General features: G+C 43.2%; 2 protein-coding genes across 5 annotated transcripts in view; one reads left to right on the forward strand and one right to left on the reverse strand.

Moving 5' to 3' along the window:
• Positions 1-2,965, reverse strand: part of LOC124855344 (gap junction beta-4 protein-like) — a 27,676-nt gene extending 24,711 nt beyond the window's left edge. The window contains exon 1 of the mRNA XM_047345116.1: positions 2,724-2,965. The gene's annotated coding sequence lies outside the window, so the exon portion shown is untranslated. The remainder of the gene's footprint in view (positions 1-2,723) is intronic.
• LOC124855345 (protein tyrosine phosphatase type IVA 2-like) lies at positions 2,136-16,762 on the forward strand. Of its 4 annotated transcripts, none has more exons than XM_047345122.1 (8): positions 2,136-2,366; positions 14,442-14,578; positions 14,652-14,783; positions 14,872-15,313; positions 15,397-15,489; positions 15,568-15,698; positions 15,950-16,024; positions 16,099-16,762. In XM_047345122.1, exons 4-8 carry the CDS (start codon positions 15,218-15,220, stop codon positions 16,208-16,210), a joined length of 507 nt encoding a protein of 168 aa, XP_047201078.1. In that variant the 5' UTR covers positions 2,136-2,366; positions 14,442-14,578; positions 14,652-14,783; positions 14,872-15,217; the 3' UTR covers positions 16,211-16,762. The 4 variants fall into 4 exon arrangements, with proteins under 4 accessions (XP_047201078.1, XP_047201079.1, XP_047201076.1 ...); XM_047345123.1 differs by having other exon boundaries at positions 14,445-14,578; XM_047345120.1 differs by lacking the exon at positions 2,136-2,366 and adding an exon at positions 6,731-6,883.
• The last annotated feature ends 1,851 nt before the right edge of the window (positions 16,763-18,613 follow it).

Raw genomic sequence — 18,613 nt, forward strand, 5'->3', positions numbered from 1 at the left:
AGCTGCTGGTGTTGGTCCACTGTGTTTTATCAAGGGCAGGGTCAATGCAGCTAGCTATCAGGAGATTTTGGAGCACTTCATGCTTCCATCTGCTGAAAAGCTTTATGGAGATGAAGATTTCATTTTTCAGCACGACCTGGCACCTGCTCACAGTGCCAAAACCACTGGTAAATGGTTTACTGACCATGGTATCACTGTGCTCAATTGGCCTGCCAACTCTCCTGACCTGAACCCCATAGAGAATCTGTGGGATATTGTGAAGAGAACGTTGAGAGACTCAAGACCCAACACTCTGGATGAGCTAAAGGCCGCTATCGAAGCATCCTGGGCCTCCATAAGACCTCAGCAGTGCCACAGGCTGATTGCCTCCATGCCACGCCGCATTGAAGCAGTCATTTCTGCAAAAGGATTCCCGACCAAGTATTGAGTGCATAACTGTACATGATTATTTGAAGGTTGACGTTGTTTGTATTAAAAACACTTTTCTTTTATTGGTCGGATGAAATATGCTAATTTTGTGAGATAGGAATTTTGGGTTTTCATGAGCTGTATGCCAAAATCATCCGTATTAAGACAATAAAAGACCTGAAATATTTCAGTTAGTGTGCAATGAATCTAAAATATATGAATGTTAAATTTTCATCATGACATTATGGAAAATAATGAACTTTATCACAATATGCTAATATTTTGAGAAGACCTGTACATTAGCTCAGTGAGCTGTGTGGAGGCATCTCCAAGTCAACAAAGATGACTAAAGGAGACTGCAAATTCTGCTTGGCAACGGGAGAACCAAGTCCATACCAACATGATGTCGATTTTAAAGAGAAAACCACAACTGCTAACTTTGCAGCAAACGCTAGAGAACTGGGTGAAGATGTCCAGGACAATGTGAACATCACAGAGAGGGTTACTCAGAACACAGCCGGGTTCTGTTGTTGGTAACACACGATTTGGACTGGAGCTGCCATCACTTCCCTGACATAGCACCACCCTAAGGAAGAGGCACGTCCTCCACCTGTACATTGTGTTTTAGCCCTGAGCTTCACCACATACATTTGGAGAAGCAGTGGTGGCCCTCATTAGTTTATCTGCACAATGGATGGAAGAAGGTGTTGTCCTGTATGCAGCAGGTAGTCACTGGAAATGGACTGGACTCATCAGGAAACAACAGAGCAGTTTTGAAGATAGAAAACGTGTCAGTGAGTTTAGCTCAGTCAGATTTGCCTTTCAAAACGGATCTGTGACAGGCTGTGCTATCATTTGCATGTGATCGGGAGCGAGCGATGTTGATCTCCAGTCATCAGCTCCTCTGCTGTGGTCATGCAAGTGGAGACAAGAGCGGATGACAGAAGCTATCAGTTTTAACCTCTTAAGCCCCAGGCTCCCCTTACAAGGGGACTTGGTCTCTTTAGCTGACTAACTCTGACACACACTTGTCATATGTCCAGATCTTCATCTGAGACTCCTCAACAAAATGATCTACTTCTACTTATATCCACTGACCACTGCTCAAACGCCATGCAAAAAAGTCTAACATGTATGAATTGCCTGTTGTGTTGACACCAGACTGGCTCCACATGTCACTCAGATGCTGTAATTACAATTTATTGTGTTTATTTCCTTCTTTACAGTAAGAGTAAGAGCTTTTCTATGAAAAATCTGTTTTCTGTTAGGCAGAATTTTGTTTTTTTGCATTCAAACCTTATTTACTCAGACCCAGAATAATTACTCTCAAATGTTCACATCCACATCATCCTCCAGGACCTTTCTGTTAGTAGATACCAAGATGAGCAGTTCAGGCATTGTACATGTTGAGAAATGCCATATGAAAGTATGAGTGTGCATTTAGACCCTAGGGCTTAAGGGGTTAAATGAAAGCCAGGCACTGGGAAGTCAAATCTTGATTGTTGTTAACCTGACGAACATCAGTTAAACCTTGATGCAATGGCTCCTAAAACTCTCAGATGTCTCCAGGGTGTTTCCAGGGTCATTGTATCCACAGCTGTAAAACCTTACAGCCCAAATCCCTGTCATTAATCAGCCTGATTGCTTTCAACAGATTCAACTTGCTTTGGATCTCTGGGAAATCAGGTCTGATGCTTCACAGTTGCATCAACTCTGGTGAAGAGAAACACACCTCATCATGGCAGAGGGAGAAATCATCCAGGAACCGTTTTGAGGATTATGACAAACAGTTTAAAGTGCTGACTTTCAATCCAATTAACCATCTGAGGGATTTACAGGTAAAACCACGACATGACATCTACAGACTTAAGGGATTAGCTTCAACTGTCCTGGAGCCCAAAACCACAGAACATCTTCAGATGTTTTATTCTCGTCAAGAGGGACCCACACAATGTCAGGTAGGTCATGTTAAAGCCTATAAGTGAAGCAATGTGTGATTAGCTGTAATGTAGACGTTTCTAACTCAGAACCAGGACACACCCAGTTAGCCTCTCTTTGTAACACTGATGACTCATTCTCTCCTTTCCCTTAAAATTCTTCCCAGCCTCAGCCTGAGAATATCTTTCTTCTGCTGCTTTCGTGATGAACTTCTCTGTTATTTCTTGGCTTAAATAAGTTCTGTATCTGTTGTTCAGGACGGAAAACAGTGTTCTGTAAAATAAAACTGTTAGCTCTGGAGACAATCTCTCCTTACTGTTCAGTTATGCCCTAAAAACTGGATAAACTAGATAAAAATCAAACAAACAGAACGTTACCTGGTTCCCAAACGTTGCTCACAGATATCCAATGTGTCAACATTGAGTGCAGCAGTGAAGTAGGAGGAAAAAAACTTATTGGATCCTCTTTTTCCGCTCCTGTCTGCTTTCTGCCTCCTTCCTCAGAACCAGCCAAGCCAGAATGAGCAGTTGCAGCGTCATAAAAAACACACATGAACTAAAAGGCTTCACAAGCTCAGAGCGTCCATTCCTGCCACCTAAAGGGTTGGATGGGAGTTTTTTTATGTTTTGATGTCCAGTGCCTTGCAAACGTTTTTTACATTCTAACCTGTAATTTGAATATTTTTAATATTATTTTACAAGGTAAGTTACCATAACTACGCAGATGATCTACATTACAGTGTCACCAGGTGACCTATTCAAGCACTGGCTAGATGCATAGAAATCAAATCAACGCATGGATGAGTCATCATTTTCTTCAGCTGAATAAAAACGAAACTGAAGTAATTATTTTTGGACCAAAGGAGAAGCGATCAAGAATCAACTCACAGCTTCAGTTACTACAGCTAGAAAGCACAGATCAGGCCTGGAATCTAGGTGTAGTGACGGTCTCAGGCCGGAACCTTCCGATGCATAGTAGGAATGTAGACCAACCGTTAAATCGAGAGCTTCGCCTTTCAGCTCAGCTGTCTCTTCACCACAATGAACCGGTGCAGCGTCCTCATTACTGCAGTGGCCGCATCAATCTGTCTGTTGATTTCCCGCTCCATTCTCCCCTCACTTGTGAACAAGACCCCAAGATACTTGAACTCCACCACTTGAAGCAGGAACTCCCCTCCAATCTGGAGAGGGGAAGCCACCCTTATCCAGTCAGGAACATCGCCTCGGATTTGGTGGAGCTGATCCTCATCTCCGCTGCCTTTTACTCTGTTGCTGCAAACCGCCCCAGTGCATGCTGTAGGTCTTGCGAGAGGGGGGCCAGCAGGACCACATCATCTCCTTTCCAACAAACGGGCATATGCTAAGGGAGGCCGAGGAGTGTGATCCCCCTGTAGTTGGAACACACCCTCCAGTCCCCCATTCATAAGAAGGGGGACCACCACCCAAGTCTAGCAGTCCATAGACACTGTCCCCAACTGCCACACAATGTTGAAGAAGTCTGTCAGCCACGACAGCTCCACAACATTCAGAGACTTGAGGTACTCGGGGTGAATCTCATCTACCCCTGAAGCCTTGCCACCGCGGAGATTATTGACCACCTCTGTGACTTCAGCCTGGCTGATGAACAAGTCCACTCCCAGTCACTGCTTCCACCAGGGAAGGCGGGAATGCAGGATTGAGGAAATCCTCGAAGCACTCCTTTAGCCGCCCAATAATGTCCCTTGTCGAGATCAGCAACTCCCCACCTCCACTGCAAACAGTGTTGGCAAAGCACTACTTCCCTCTCCTGAGGCACCAGACGGTTTGCCAGAATCGCTTCACAGCAAACTGATAGTCCTTCTTCACGACCTCACTGTCAACCACCGCAATCTGGAATTGCTGCCTCGACAGACCCGCAGACCTTATGGCCACAGCTACGGACGGAGGCATCGACAACAGAGGTGGAGAACATGGTCCACTCAGACTCTATGTCTCCAACCTCCCCTAGGATCTGGTGAAAAGCTCTTGCAGAGGTGGGAGTTGAAAACATCCCTGCCCGATGTCTGACCCATCACTCAGAGCCTGTTTGCCATGGAAGACCCTACCAAGGGCATTTAAGCCCCAGACAAAATAGCCTTTAGGATAATTTGAGTATCCAACTTCTCCACCAAGTCAGTTCAAGTATCTGCTGTATTGTTCATGATGATGTCAGCAGCCTAAATGATCATCTCCAACATCTATGGAGAAGTTCTCTGGTGCTGCTATCTCCTCTCTAGCTTCTGAATGCAGCAGGAACCAGAGCTGCTCACATTCCAGGCTGGTGCTGAAAGCAGAGGGAACGACGCATTGATCTACTGGGAATGTCTGTTGGTTCCCACCGTGATCCCAGAACCAAATCTACCTTTAACACTCCTCTCTTCTCCTCCACCAGCAGGCTCTGCTCCTCTGTTCACTTCACTTTACTCCACCTTTTTTCCTCCGTTTTGTTTTGGTCATACTAAACCTCATTAAACAGGAGGGAGATCACAGTAAAATGCTGAATTTTGCATGGCGAGTAAACATAATAATAAGCGAATCAAAATAATGACAAACATTTAAATAAGCAACATTCAAACATTTTTAAGTTGTGTTACAATTAATTTAGTCTTGCTAAGTTTTTTCATCTCGATTTTAACATTTCTTAATCTAGTCGAAATTCTATCAGCAGATTTTTCTCCACTGATTACTAGGAGCGCATTTTTTTACTTGTTTCTTTTAACAACCAATCACAGCTCTTAGAAGACAGCGTCACACCTAGCAATGGGGTCAACCACATATCCTCACTCAGATAGGAGTTTCTGTCATCTCCTTGCTCAGAGTTACTCTCTGCAGAAAACCAAATCATTCTTAAGCTAAGACTCCTTGCCAAGAAATTTTAGGCTAAGATAGGAGCTCTCTGAGAGGACTCTGAGGATCTTTGTGAATACGGACACAGGAGCTTGGTAGGTGTCAGACAAGGCAAGGCAGTAGAATCCAGGAAACATGGAGATCAAACAAAGGAGAGAAACAATCCGCTGAAAATCTACAGGCAGGGACTTTCGATAATCTGGCAGAGACTGGCAAGCAGTTAAATAAAGCAGATCACAGGTGAGTAAAATTGCACTGATTGCAGCAGAGGAGGTGGGCATGACAGAGCAGAGAACAGCCAGATATCAAACCAAAGTATTTACTCTTCATTTTTAAATTAGTTTATAAATTTCTTATCTGATTTAGAGTTAAGAACTGATAAAGGCATCATGGGGGGGCAGACCTACTCAATCGTGTCTTTATACTCTGAACCTTATATTAAGATTAACATTGAGTGTGAACTAACATCATTATTTCCTCATAGCCCTGTCATGTCTGACCATTTTGAAATGACCTTTGAGTTACATTTCACTGAGTACTCCACCCCTTAAAGAAAATTTCTTTATAGTAGATCTTTATTAGTTATATTCCCTCTGAGATTATTGATGACCACACTCTAGCCTGGTAGGTGGCGGTAAATGCACCTTAAGTTGGTTGCCATCCGCCAATAAAAAACAAAAGAAGAAGAAGACGATCTTTAATAGACAGTGCTGTAAAAACGTTTAAATAATGTCTCATTAATTTTGTCAGTATCACCTAGCAGTCCAGCAGAGGCAACAACGCAGTTTCCACCCCTTTACATATCAGTGATAGGAGGCTAGCTCCTGGTTTAATTCAGAGTTGTGTACCTTAAAATTGACCCCTAGGAAATTGGAGAGAAAAGGGTGCTCTACACTTTCCGCTGTCAAAACATGTATGCTTAGTATGAGGGATTGCTGTGAATTTAAAGACTGAATGCAATGAACTATCCACTGTTGCCACATGCTCATTCCAAGGGGCAAGTGATTGTTGCAGGAGGAGACTGCTGTAAAGTCAGTAACTTGATGCAATCTGCTTGGTTTCCGTAGATAGAAAGCTTTTTACCAATTTGAATAATAAACTGAACCTGAGATCATTGTTTTACTACTACCAACAAATTGGAATGCATGTATTTTACTTTTAATCAGTCTGTATGATTAACTGATTATATCATTTATATTATGTGCTTACATTGGATAGTTTTCTTCTTTTTTTTGTAAACTGCCTTGAAACATTTGTAGTGAATTTGCGCTGTAAAAACAAAGTTAATTTAATTCAACTGAAACAGAAAAGGTGAATATATGATGGTGAGGAATGTACTGATTTGATTAATACAAATAAATATTTATTTCAATTACTAAGCTTATGGGTGTCACAAAATAAATGTAAACATAATTGGTCAGATTAACATATCCTGCTGAATGGTTCGTTTCTCCTCTGCAACCAGTGCAGACAAGTTTATCCTCTCCAATATGGCGGCCTTGTCGACGTGGGAACCCATTAACTGTAAAACCAAACTAGTTTTATTTTGAAAACCGTGCAAGCGGAAATCGTATTCATGCTAACCGTACGTCAGTGTCTAACATGTCTCCCTCGCAGACCCGTCTGTGTCAGTAGAAACGTTTGGGTTTTTATCCGTGGATCCTCTGCCTTGTGTGAGTATTCCCGTGGATTTAGCGTGTTTTACGTGTGTCGCAGTGACGGTAGAGGTTGTGTATCTGCCGGCGCCCGCGGTAACAAGGTCACCGTATCCTCTCGGTGAGCCGGTGGCCGCTCTGAGCTCCGGGCCGGGAACATGGTGGTTACAGACCTTTTCAGACGAGCTGCCTGGCGGGGTCGCAGCGGACAGGAGGCGGCGGGGATCAGGTCTGTGTGTCGGAGTTTGGACCAGAAACAGGGGCATGTTTTATGAACACAACTTACTAACCTTACCTGAGCTATTTTAGTATTTCTCTTCAAAATGATTCGTTTTCTTTCTTTCGTTTTTAGGGTTTAGTGGTCACACTGTGAGCTTTGCCTAAATCCTATTAGGAATATCATATATATTATTACGTTTTAACCTCTCTCATCTCTGCTGTGATTGGTTGTATTTTCATTCTACGAAATCGATGACGTTTTAATCATTCCAAAAAGTCTCGTGGCAAAAAATGCTTAATGATAATTCTGTTGAAGTGGATCTAAACAGCAAATCAACGTTTACAAATAAACTGTAAACTGGGCCTTCAGGGTGTTATCTTTATGTTACTGTGCATTTTTTTACATTTTCATGTAGTCTCGTTTAATTCTGCAGCATTTATCCTAAAACATTTAGTGCTGCCCTCTTTGGTTGAACGGTGGCTACTGCAGGTGAATTTTCTACTGGTTGAAACGGTCCAGACGGGTCCATGTCTACCCACAGCTCCAAAACCATCTCACTCAGACACTCCCCCATAGCGAGTCAGGAGTTGGACCTGTGAGCATTGATGATAGCGTTTTAGACCTTTGATCAGATGCTTTACAATTCAATTCAATCCAATTCAATTCAAAGATACTTTATTGATCCCCGAGGGGAAATTATAATTCCAGTACAACCCATCCAAACATACATCATGACACAAGACAAGGGGGGACGGGTCACCGAGGCTTTGCTGCCCACTCACAGGCGCTGCCCTTGTTAGATGAGAAAAGAGACCACATTAGGTAAGTAGAGGGAAATAAATCATATTTCACACTTTATCCTTAGCAGGATACAGTTTGAGATTGTAAAAAACCTCAGAACAAAGAAGCAACAAGTTGACAAAACAACATCATGCTGGGAACGGTGAAGGTGGTGTGAGGGGTGCATATGTTTATCTTGAGCATGTGTGTGTGTGTGTGTAAGTGTGTGTGTGCAAGTAAGTCCATGAAGCACTGTCACAGAGGCCATTGTCCTTGATGGTTCGTTGGAATGTACATCAACCGGCCACAAAGTTCTGAGCAGGTCCACAGATGTCCTCAGTGAAGGGAGGGGGCAGAGGGAGCAGAGCGTCATGGTTACATAACTTCCAGGAGAAGTTGAAGATAACCAGCCATCAAGGCCGTGCAGGGGAGCCAGATTCAGAAAAACAATAATTATTTGGGTTAGGCTGACTCTTAATTTTCCGTCAGCCTTGAGAGTCTCGCTGGTTTTTCTCAAAGGCGAATCCAAACAGCCAAATTCCTGGTCTTTCTGCCAGATCCGAGCGAACAACTTTCTCCAAGATTTATCCCATTTCACCCCTGAGTCCAGGAACCGCAACCTGCCTGCGATCCTAAGGATCGCATCCAGTCTGCGATTCAGCTCACGTAACATCTCAGTCTGAGTGTTGATCGCTCTGAAGATCCCATCATACATGCCAGGCAGCCTCATAATGGCCAGAACAGCTGCTGACATTCTCCAAATTTCTCGATATGCCAGGTAACCGCTGATTCCAAAAAGCAGAAATCCTGATATCAAACATCCAATTATTTACACATCTTCCACATCCTCGACTGACATTATCGACACACAATCCTCCACCTCTGCCAGGAGTCCATCGTGTATCCGGAAAAAGACGTCCCGTCTGGACAAGTTGGGCTCTCCTTCACCCTGTCTTCTCCTCGAGAAAATTTGATCAATTGCATTGAGAGTCCAGCTGACCAAATCCATAACTCAGAATTTGGAAAGAGGCTCCAAAAAGAAGACAAGACACAGAGCTGAAGCAGGGCAGATATGGGAGGGTGCGGGAGACAGAGAAAAAGCTACTGGAGATAATATAAATGTAGATGTGAGTGTAAATGTTCTGAAAGTCTGTTACTGCTTTGAATGTTAGCCCAAACTGGACCCATTCTGTCCTCCACTGCCTCAGCAGCGCCAGCTTCGGGCATCTCTGACTCAGCGCCTTGAGCCAGCGGCTCGGACTGGTAAGGCTCAGGCCCGCTGGGCTCCATAAAGCCTCCCTCAACCTCTGGTGACGAGGGGGTTGATAAATCCTCCACCTCCAAAGATCTGTCTGTGGTGAACCTACCAGCGTCGCTCTCCATGTTTCAACATGTCAAATGAAGCTAGCTGCCACTTTCCCTCGTCCTCCTGACCACACCCCCACTTAACCCCTTCTGCTCATCCCCACACTTGGCCACGCCCCTCCATGTCTTTTGGCACCGCCCACTTTGGTGGCGTTTTTCTGAATGTGTTTTGGGGGCGGGGTTATGATTTAACATCAGGTTTAGTTCCACTTAACTGCTATTTTGGAGTTTGATTCATTTTTTTATTGCAGTGAAATAATAAATGCTTTAAATGTTGCTAGGCTGGAGAGGAAATATGTTGTTTCTATAGCAGGGCAACACACCTATTTAAGTCATGATGTAAGGCAGTGCCGTCCAGAGGCACACATGAGGACCAGAGAGGGGGAGAACATGAAGAACTGTCAGTGTTCCCCTGGAAGTTTTATTGGAGGGGTGGTTTGGACCTCCCTTTCTCCAACAGTCAAGTTAATTTTTTCAAATTTAATTTCTAAATAACGCTGGATCGCAGAGAGGAAAAAAAGCAAGCAACCATGGTGGTTTATGCCCTTGTATGGAAGCTTATATGGACCAAAACTCTAATTTACCAAGACCAAAATCCTAGGGGAAACGGTGTACTTTCTGTTAATCAACAACTAAAGAGGTAATGACATATAACCAGCACAACAATGGGAATCTTATTTCATGCCTTTGTTGTGATTATGAATCTGAGAATATTATTTAATATTAATATTTTAATATTTTATCTAATAATATTTGGGTCTGTTAAGGGTTGTTCTGTGAATACCAGCCCAGTAAGGCGATGGTATTAGAACAAAATAGAAAGGTGTGAGACGAGCTCTGACATTATTGAACAGCATAAACTCTGCACATATATGGAATAAATTCACACAATTTATTAAAATACAAGAATTTATTAACAAAAATAAGTCAACTCAAAGTCAAACATATTTCAATCAACAAACTCTTTACTTTGCTAAAACAATCCAACTAAACTACCAAGCAGAATTAAAGAATAATGAAGACTAATGGACTATGTACAATATAAACAAGTTGATTAAAGATGATTGATAATTATGACCAAAAAGAGTGATGCAACATTACCATGAAATGTTTATGTTTGAGAACCAAGGATTATCTTGAAGAATCTGGAAATGAAGTTAAGTTAGTTTTGGAACCAACTTAGAAAATAATCAGCAAACGTTTAGACAACCATTCACAATGTAAGATCAGATAAAATATTATTTTAATAAAATGTTTTAAATAATGATCTGCTGAATAAAACCAACATTCTGGATGACTAATTCTCAACGGTGTCTAATTAGCTGCCTTTATTTATTGAAATAATATTTAAAGAAATATTATTAAGGGAATATTTTGGAAAGAACCAAATCTTTCTGGAGAAATGGGGCTTAATGATGTTTACTTAGTTATCAAGTTTAGTAAAATAATGTTTAGGGAACTATTATTCACTAGCTTGAAAACTAAACCTTTCTGGGTAAATATTATTTAGCAGCTAGCACAACTGCTAACATTATCTGTTAGCTGTTAAGCTAACAAAGAAGCTGATAGCTTAGCAACAGAATCAAACACCTTTAAAAAATACCGTTAATAAAATGGTTAAAATGCATAAGTGCGGACGGCGCGTTATGATCAATATTCTGTTTAAAATCACCCTTTAAATAAAGTTTGTCTTAACTTTAAAAACATACAAACAAAGAACACAACCTGAGAACGTGTGCTGCAGATAGCCTGCTAGCACCAAGATAGCTGAGTTCAACACAAACAAAACCAAACTTCATAAAATGAAAAACGTTTAGATCATTTCAATCAAAATCTTTCTATATTATTCTACCCAAACACTTAACCTCATGAACTATGGTGAGGAACGATGTCCAAGGCGGAGAAGTTTGAAGAAACGTCCACAGTCTTAGCTTCTAACTAACCTCTGAAGCTGTGGATGAAAGACTTCTCCTTCTGTCCGCCAACCACGCTGCACGTTACCGTAACCACGGTGATGCGGTCTCTGCTGTCTTCCTTCCAGACTGGGAGACGCTCCGCTCTGCTTCGTAGAGACCGCTTCTCTGTAGGGAACTTCTCTGGGACAGTTTGCTTCTGCAGGCCTCACAGAGAAAGTAAGCAATTCTTACACCTTAATTTCCCCGTTCATGAATGAAAATACCGGATACACAAACAGTATTTCATTCGTACTTAACTTTGCATATAATCGATGATCGTATGACATCTTTGGATCCAGTTGAAGAGTTTATGTCTGTTTGCCAGCAAAGAGACATCAGCGCGCTTGTCTCCCCATCCGGTCCCTGTTGAAGGCCGTGTGGAAAGAGAGCGGATGTAGCAACAGCTGTGCTTTTATTTGGGTAGTGGCGTCACAGGAAGTCTGCAGTTATCCCGTTTCCTGGCTGTGCCGGAAGAAGGTTGATGCAATTTATTTTGAAAAGTTCCAGAAGAGTTCGTACCGGAGTTTAATGTTGAAATCCATGGCTGTGGGTCCCAACACTGACATCTTTTCTGAGAAAGCATAAATCTGTACTCCATAAGTAACTGTTATTAACATAATCCTTCTAACCCTTTCAGATGGATATGAGTTTTTCTCATATGTCCTGTCTTGGCATTTCAGGCATATCCTGAAGAGAAGCTGGTAGCCTACATGTGCTGTGGCAGTATTTGCTGTTCAGAAATGAGATGAGATTAATTTAATTAAACAGCATAAATCCAGCATAAAAGTAGGCATTTCACAATAATCAAACCTTTGTTTGAACATCTTTCAACCATTTGGATTATATGTGAGGGTGGATGAGTGTATGTGTAGAAATAAGTGTGTTTGAGTTTGTCACCTAGAGTTGAACAGTTGTTAGTGATAGGACAGGTGAACCCGGCTCCAGCAGCCCCAGGGAAGCACTATGCCCCGTACAGAGGTAGGGTGTCAGCAAAGCACAGGAGGAGCATATCCCAGGCCAAAGAGGCGCAGGGTAAGACGCGGGGCACAGAGTCCCCCCAACCCAGCCAGAAGGCCATACTCCGCTGCGCAGGCCTTGCCTGGGACCTAGTTCCCAAATGAAGCTGTTTGGAACAATGTCTTGTAGCCAAACCACAGTCATGATATAACGACTATAGGAGCGCCCTCTATCGATCTTACGGAGCCATTGCAAGCTGTTGTACTGCAAGCTGGTTACTGGAGCTGACAGCCTGACTAATAAACCAGCTAATATGGGATTGTTTAGTTTTTTCTATGAAGAGAAAAACTGAATGTAGTACTATGCACAATAAGTAATCAGAGGGAACACTTCCTTAAATAATTTGGTTGGGATTGGGTCTAACATACAAGTTGAAGGTTTAGATGAAGCTAATATTTCTGATAACTCAGGAAGCTCCACAGGATCAAAACAGTCCAAACACAGATCAGGTTCTGCAGCTATTTCCAATGTTGTCTCACTTGCTGAGGATGAAGTAATCATCTTCGGGAGTATGTCAAAGATTTTATTTTTAATAGAATCAATTTTATTTAAGAAGAATCCCATAAAATCATGACTGCTAAGAGCTAAGGGAATAGATGGTTCAACAGAGCTATGACTCTGTGTAAGTTTAGCAACTGTACTAAAGAGAAACCTTGGATTATTCTTGTTCTCTTCTATTAATGATGAGAAATAAGTTCTAGCTTGGTGAAGTGTCTTTTTATACAACAGTAGACTATTTTTCCAGATTAAGTAGGAATCCTCTAGGTGTGTAGAGCGCCAATTCTCTCCAATTTTCTAACATTGTGCTTTAAAGTATGCAGCTCTGAATTAAACCAAGGAGCTAGCCTCCTATGAATGATTACCTTCTTTTTCAAGGGGGCTGCATTGTCTAATGCATCACGCAATGATGAAGAAACACTATGAACAAAAGAATCAATTTGTGAAGGGGAAGAAATTAAACTGCTGCCCTCTGCTGGAGGTTTGTTGACACGGAGGAATTAAAAAATAAGATGGATTCTTTAGAAGGTCTTATATGACTAGCAGGTAAAACCTCTCCATGATACCCAGGGTGATCAGATGTCCCGGTTTGTGCTGCATTTTTCACTTCAGTCTTGATGTCCCTCAAACAGAAATAATGTCCTGCATTTGACTGGGTCCTACGTCATGACCAGCCTGCTGGGAAAATAAAACCAAAGAAGAAAAGGATTTCCTTGCATAGCTCACATCAGCAGACTATCCAGAATATAATGGAAAGTTTGTCCCATGCAGCTACAACAAACTGGACTACAGGACTGGCTGCACCAATGAGATGCAACGTGTTGATCTGAAGAACCTTTTTAATGTGTTTAGTAACTTTTATTTTGACTGAACTAGAGGACCAGATATTTGTCACATCATGATTAATCCAGCTAGAAGCTCACAGAGAGGATTCTTACTGTTTTCTCTCCCAGCCAGGCCATTTAACATCACCTGTAGCTCAGGTGAAGGTCCCTCTACTCTGTTCCTCATCATGACCCTGAAGATGCTCATTAGCATGAACCTCTGCATCTTGTCTTGCTGGGTGAATAAGTGATGAGCTTTAACTTATGATCAGGCCATTCTGAGTCAGCATTCAGGTTTTATCGCTGCTCTGCTTCCACCTGTTCCTGTGCGCAAACAAGCACCAGACTCAGCTCTCCGGTTGGCTCCGCGGTTGCTCTGAAATAAGCCCGGTTCGAGGCGCTCGGTGTAACTTTTCGGGTAATAATCGAGGAATGCTGACGGCTCCAGACTTAACAGCCATCCTGAACTTCCCCAGGATGGACAGAATGCCAGTCCGCCGGTACCTGTGCGCGTAGTTGTGCAGTCGCGGTGCCGACTGTGTGCGCACATAACCATTTTTGTTGTTTTAACTCTTTGCCAGCTTAGGTGAAGCAGGCAGTGATTATATGGAGCACAATAGAAACAAATCAGATAGTTTTTTAGATAAAAACATTTTGTGGCTTAGTGCATCTTTTTAAGACTTCTAAATTTCGTCTTTTAAGAGATCTGGGGCTAGTTTTAACGACGCGCCGCGTGGTGAAGTTATGAGTACAACGATGTCGTCTGACTGCGACGATGTTGGACGTTAACACGTATCTGCCATCTTTGATTGGCATGTTCTCTTGTCTTTTCTATTTTGAAGAGTGGCCTCTGTGAGTAAAAACACTCCATGTGTGTCTTTGGGACAGTCTCCTTGAACCCTTCTTGTTCTGTGCAGCAGGTTAGCTCCGAGCTAGCGGGTTGAGTCAGCCAGAACTGCAGCAGCATCATCATCAATGGTGTGTCTACATCCGAGAGCCGTCACATTCTCCTGTGTCCGCTCAATGAACTCTGATCTCCTCCGCTGTCATCACGGTGAGTGTGTGTAGCTGCGCAGCCCCGTATGCGCATGCTGCTGCAGCTGGGGCTCACCTATGGTCTCCTGCAGGCTACACGTGTATGGCGTTTGCAAGGCTGGGAGGAGAGTTCTGCCAAGCTCAGCACCTGCTGCTTATTGTGGACAAGTGAACAGAAGGAAGAGCAGCGACGCACAATCACTGCCGCCCACACCCACTCACAGGTCAGTGACACAAGGGCAGCAGGTGGCCCTCACAGGAACATTATTCATATTAATAAAGGGTTAAAGACTGAGTTTGTGGTGTGTTCAGGTCCGTACTGCCATCCTGTTGAACACATATGAAGACGAGCTAACCCTCAGTCTGTGACCTGTCCTGGGAGGAGGGGAGGCCTTGGTTGCAGCCTGCCACTTCCCTCTCTGCTCTGGTTTCTTTCTTCTTCCTCTCTGACTCTTCAAACCTGTAGAAGATCCGATTCATTTTTCCTCTCAGTCGAGCCAAACAAGCCAACTTTATTTTATTGCCAACAACTTTTGATCCTTCATCATTTTGTTTACAACATATTTGTAAGTCGATTTAATGTTTGTTCAGAGCAGCTGTTCATAATTTAGTGAAAAGTTCTTCTTGAAGTTGGTCCCTTCTTCACAAACACTGAACAATGAACCGCCCGGCCCCGGTGGAGATCTCCTACGACTGTCTGAGGTTCCTCATCACGCACAATCCCACCGATGCACAACTGGGGAAGTTTCTGGAGGTATGGACCTGCACACGGTTGACTTTCAGCTTGTGTTGTTTTCTTCTGCAAACAGAAGTGACATGCTGTGTTTTGATGTGCAGGACCTGAAGATGTATGGAGTGAACACCCTGGTGAGAGTGTGCACTGCAACGTACGACAAAGCTCCGGTGGAACAAGAAGGAATCCAGGTTCTGGTGAGGGATGCGGAGCACCTTTCATCTCAATGGAGAGGAATTAAGTTTCCTCCACCCTGAACGGTTTCCTCTCTGCAGGATTGGCCGTTTGATGATGGCTCCGCCCCCCCGGAGCAGGTGGTTGATGATTGGCTGAACCTGCTGCAGACGAAATTCAGGGAGGAGCCCGGCTCCTGTGTGGCTGTGCACTGTGTGGCCGGACTGGGACGGTCAGTAGAACTTCTTGCAGGCTTTTCTCACTCTAGGCTCATTTAATGAACAAACTGCTGTTTCAGCAGAATTACGCCACAACACCACCACTAAATAACCCAGAATGCTCCAGGGTCAGCAGAGTTCTTCTGAGTGTACATGAAGAGATCATCTGAACCCTTGTAGTTTGAACCTTCTCTGCTGATCATCTGCAGAAAAACACATGAACTTAGGTCTGGTGTTAAAGCTCATGCATGCTGTGTCTCCTCAGGGCTCCTGTGTTGGTGGCCTTGGCCCTGATTGAGTGTGGCATGGAGTATGAAGACGCAGTGCACCTCATCAGACAGTAAGAGCTCTGTTCTTGGTGATCCTGCTGACCCGTTCTTCTGAGTTCTGTTCATTTTGTCTTTGTTTCATCAGAAAGCGTCGCGGTGCTCTGAATGCCAAGCAGCTGCAGTACCTGGAGAACTACAGGCCCAAACTCTGCCTGCGCTCCAAAGATGCTAACGGACAGAGCTGCTGCGTGCAGTAGGGTCCAACAGAACTTGACGGGTCTAAGTTTATCTGTAACCTCACCTGAACAAGTAGCAGAAACCCAAACATTCTTAGCATCTTAAAGGGAAACGCATTAAAAGCTTCTCTGCCTTGATTCATTCTGCTTCAGATGTTTGCAGCCAAATCCAGGTTCTGTTCGTGTATGCATTTAGAGGCCTCCTGGTTCTGTCCACGCTCAGTAAGCTGCATGTGACAGTAAACCGATTTAATTTGAAGACCTTCTGATTTAAAGCAGGTTGAAGACTTCCAGTTTTATTGGCAGCAGGTTATCGAGGGAATCTGAAGCTGTTCAGTAGTTCTCTGCAGGACGACTGATCGCCTGCAGAGAACCCATCAGAACACAAGCTGAGATTAAAAGGATAAAAACCAGAATCACACCAGCATCTGTCTGCACCTTCAGCACCACCTGCTGCTCAGTGTAAACTATTATCTCTCGTCTCTGTTCCTGTAATTTATTTATTTCACAGTTTTTGTCAAACGAACGTCTAATTAAGAAAATGTTGAAGAATTAAAGTCCTACGTGCTGAAACTGTTGCCTTTGGTTTCATTTAAAACATCCTTCAGAACCAACCTCACACTTGTTCTGGGTCGCAGAAAGCCACTGTTTTAAAGATATTTATGACCCGCAAGTTTCACAACATTCTGCTGGTATCAGAACCATCATCACAAGCAGAAAATTCTGTGAGAAAATAAAGTTCAACTACGATTGTGGAAAAACTGGAAATGGGATCCAAACTTCCTGTGAAACATATTTACAGATTCGTTTTTCCATTCTTGGTCCCAACTAAATGTTCATCTTCTATACCGCTTATTCCATAGCGGGTCATCGGGGGAGCTGGTGCCAGCAGTCTACGGGCGAGAGGCGGGTTCACCCTGGAAAGGGCGCCAATTCATCACAAGACAACTAAATGTTTTAATTTATAAAACCAAAGTTCATATCAGAAAAAAATAACCTGAGGAAAAACTAAAGTTTCCAAACCAACCTGGCTCTGTCTGAAATAGTAATTACCTCCCTTGTTAAATCATGAATTAACTTTGGTAACACTGAGGCCAAATCTCTAGAACCTCGAAATCACTTCAGTAGAACCCGTCTCCACACCTGAAATGTTGACCCACCAGGCTCTGATCTAAAGAAATTCAGGAAGAAAGTCACTGACTTCTATCAGTGTGAAAGGTTATCAATCCATTCTAATGCTTTTGTGACTCCTGAGAACCTGAGGGAGAACCATTATCCACACGTGGAGAAAACATGGAACATTGGAGAACCTTCCTGGGAGAGGCTACCAGAATTAATCCCAAGAGTTCAAACAACTCATCCAAGAGGTCATAGAAGAGCCCAGAACAACATCTAAAGCTCAGCAGGTGGTTCCTGCAGGAAAACCCTCCAGTGTGTCTGAAATAAATCAATTCAGCAAAGCAGAGTGGGTCAGAATGTCCACAGTGATGTTGAAGACTCAGTACCAGTTATCAGGAACACTTGATGGCAGCTACTGCTGCTGCCAAGGGAGGAACAACCAATTATTAGGTTTAGGGGGTGATTACTTTTTCACACAGGGCCAGGCTGGTCTGGTAGATTTTTATCCTTAATCATTTTAAAACTGCATTTTGTAATTTGGTTATCTTTGTCTGATAACTTTATTTGATGATCTGAAACACGTAAGTGCGACAGGAAAGGAAAAGCAACAGAACTCTGTAAGGGTGTAAATACTTTTTTATTATCACCCTGATGGAAGTTTAGAGTTGGTGGTTGATCTGATCTGAATGGGTTTATGGTCTCTGCAGCAGGTTGAACTGATGGGTCCTGGACTCCATGAACTCTGTGTGGGTTTGCTGCACAGAGCGACTGGTGCCTCTGGCTGTGGAGATGCTGGGCTGCTGCTGGAGCAACACAGTGTTCTGCTTGTTGGTTGGGTTCTATCGACTGACCCAAAAACAACAGAAAGCTAACCTTGAATAAACCAGCAACACATTATTGGCTGGGCTGCATGATGCCACATTATTATTTAAAACAAAGGGTGTGGTTGGTTCTAATGAACAGCAGCTATTAGCTGTCTGCAGAGTTCAGGGACCACATGCTGGAGAACACCAGAGGGCGACACTGTCCTGCTCCATGCAGCAGTCAAAGAGAAGGTGGGACAGTCAATTCTTTCTTGACTGAGCTAAAAACGAGAAGATCAGGGAGAGCAGCAGCTCTGTGACTATCTGGTAAATTTCTAGCAGACCAACATCATCAGTCCTCATTAGATATGGTCCAATTAGTTTTCTGCTGAAGGCCCTTTGTGTGACCTGGAAACTCCTTTTGACTGAACAATTGTTTTAACCTTACCTTTAGAAATGCTTCCAGCAATAATTCCTGATGTTTTTTGGTTCTCTTGATGTT

The sequence above is a fragment of the Girardinichthys multiradiatus genome, chromosome 19 (genome assembly GCF_021462225.1).
Source record: "Girardinichthys multiradiatus isolate DD_20200921_A chromosome 19, DD_fGirMul_XY1, whole genome shotgun sequence".
Classification (NCBI taxonomy): domain Eukaryota; kingdom Metazoa; phylum Chordata; class Actinopteri; order Cyprinodontiformes; family Goodeidae; genus Girardinichthys; species Girardinichthys multiradiatus.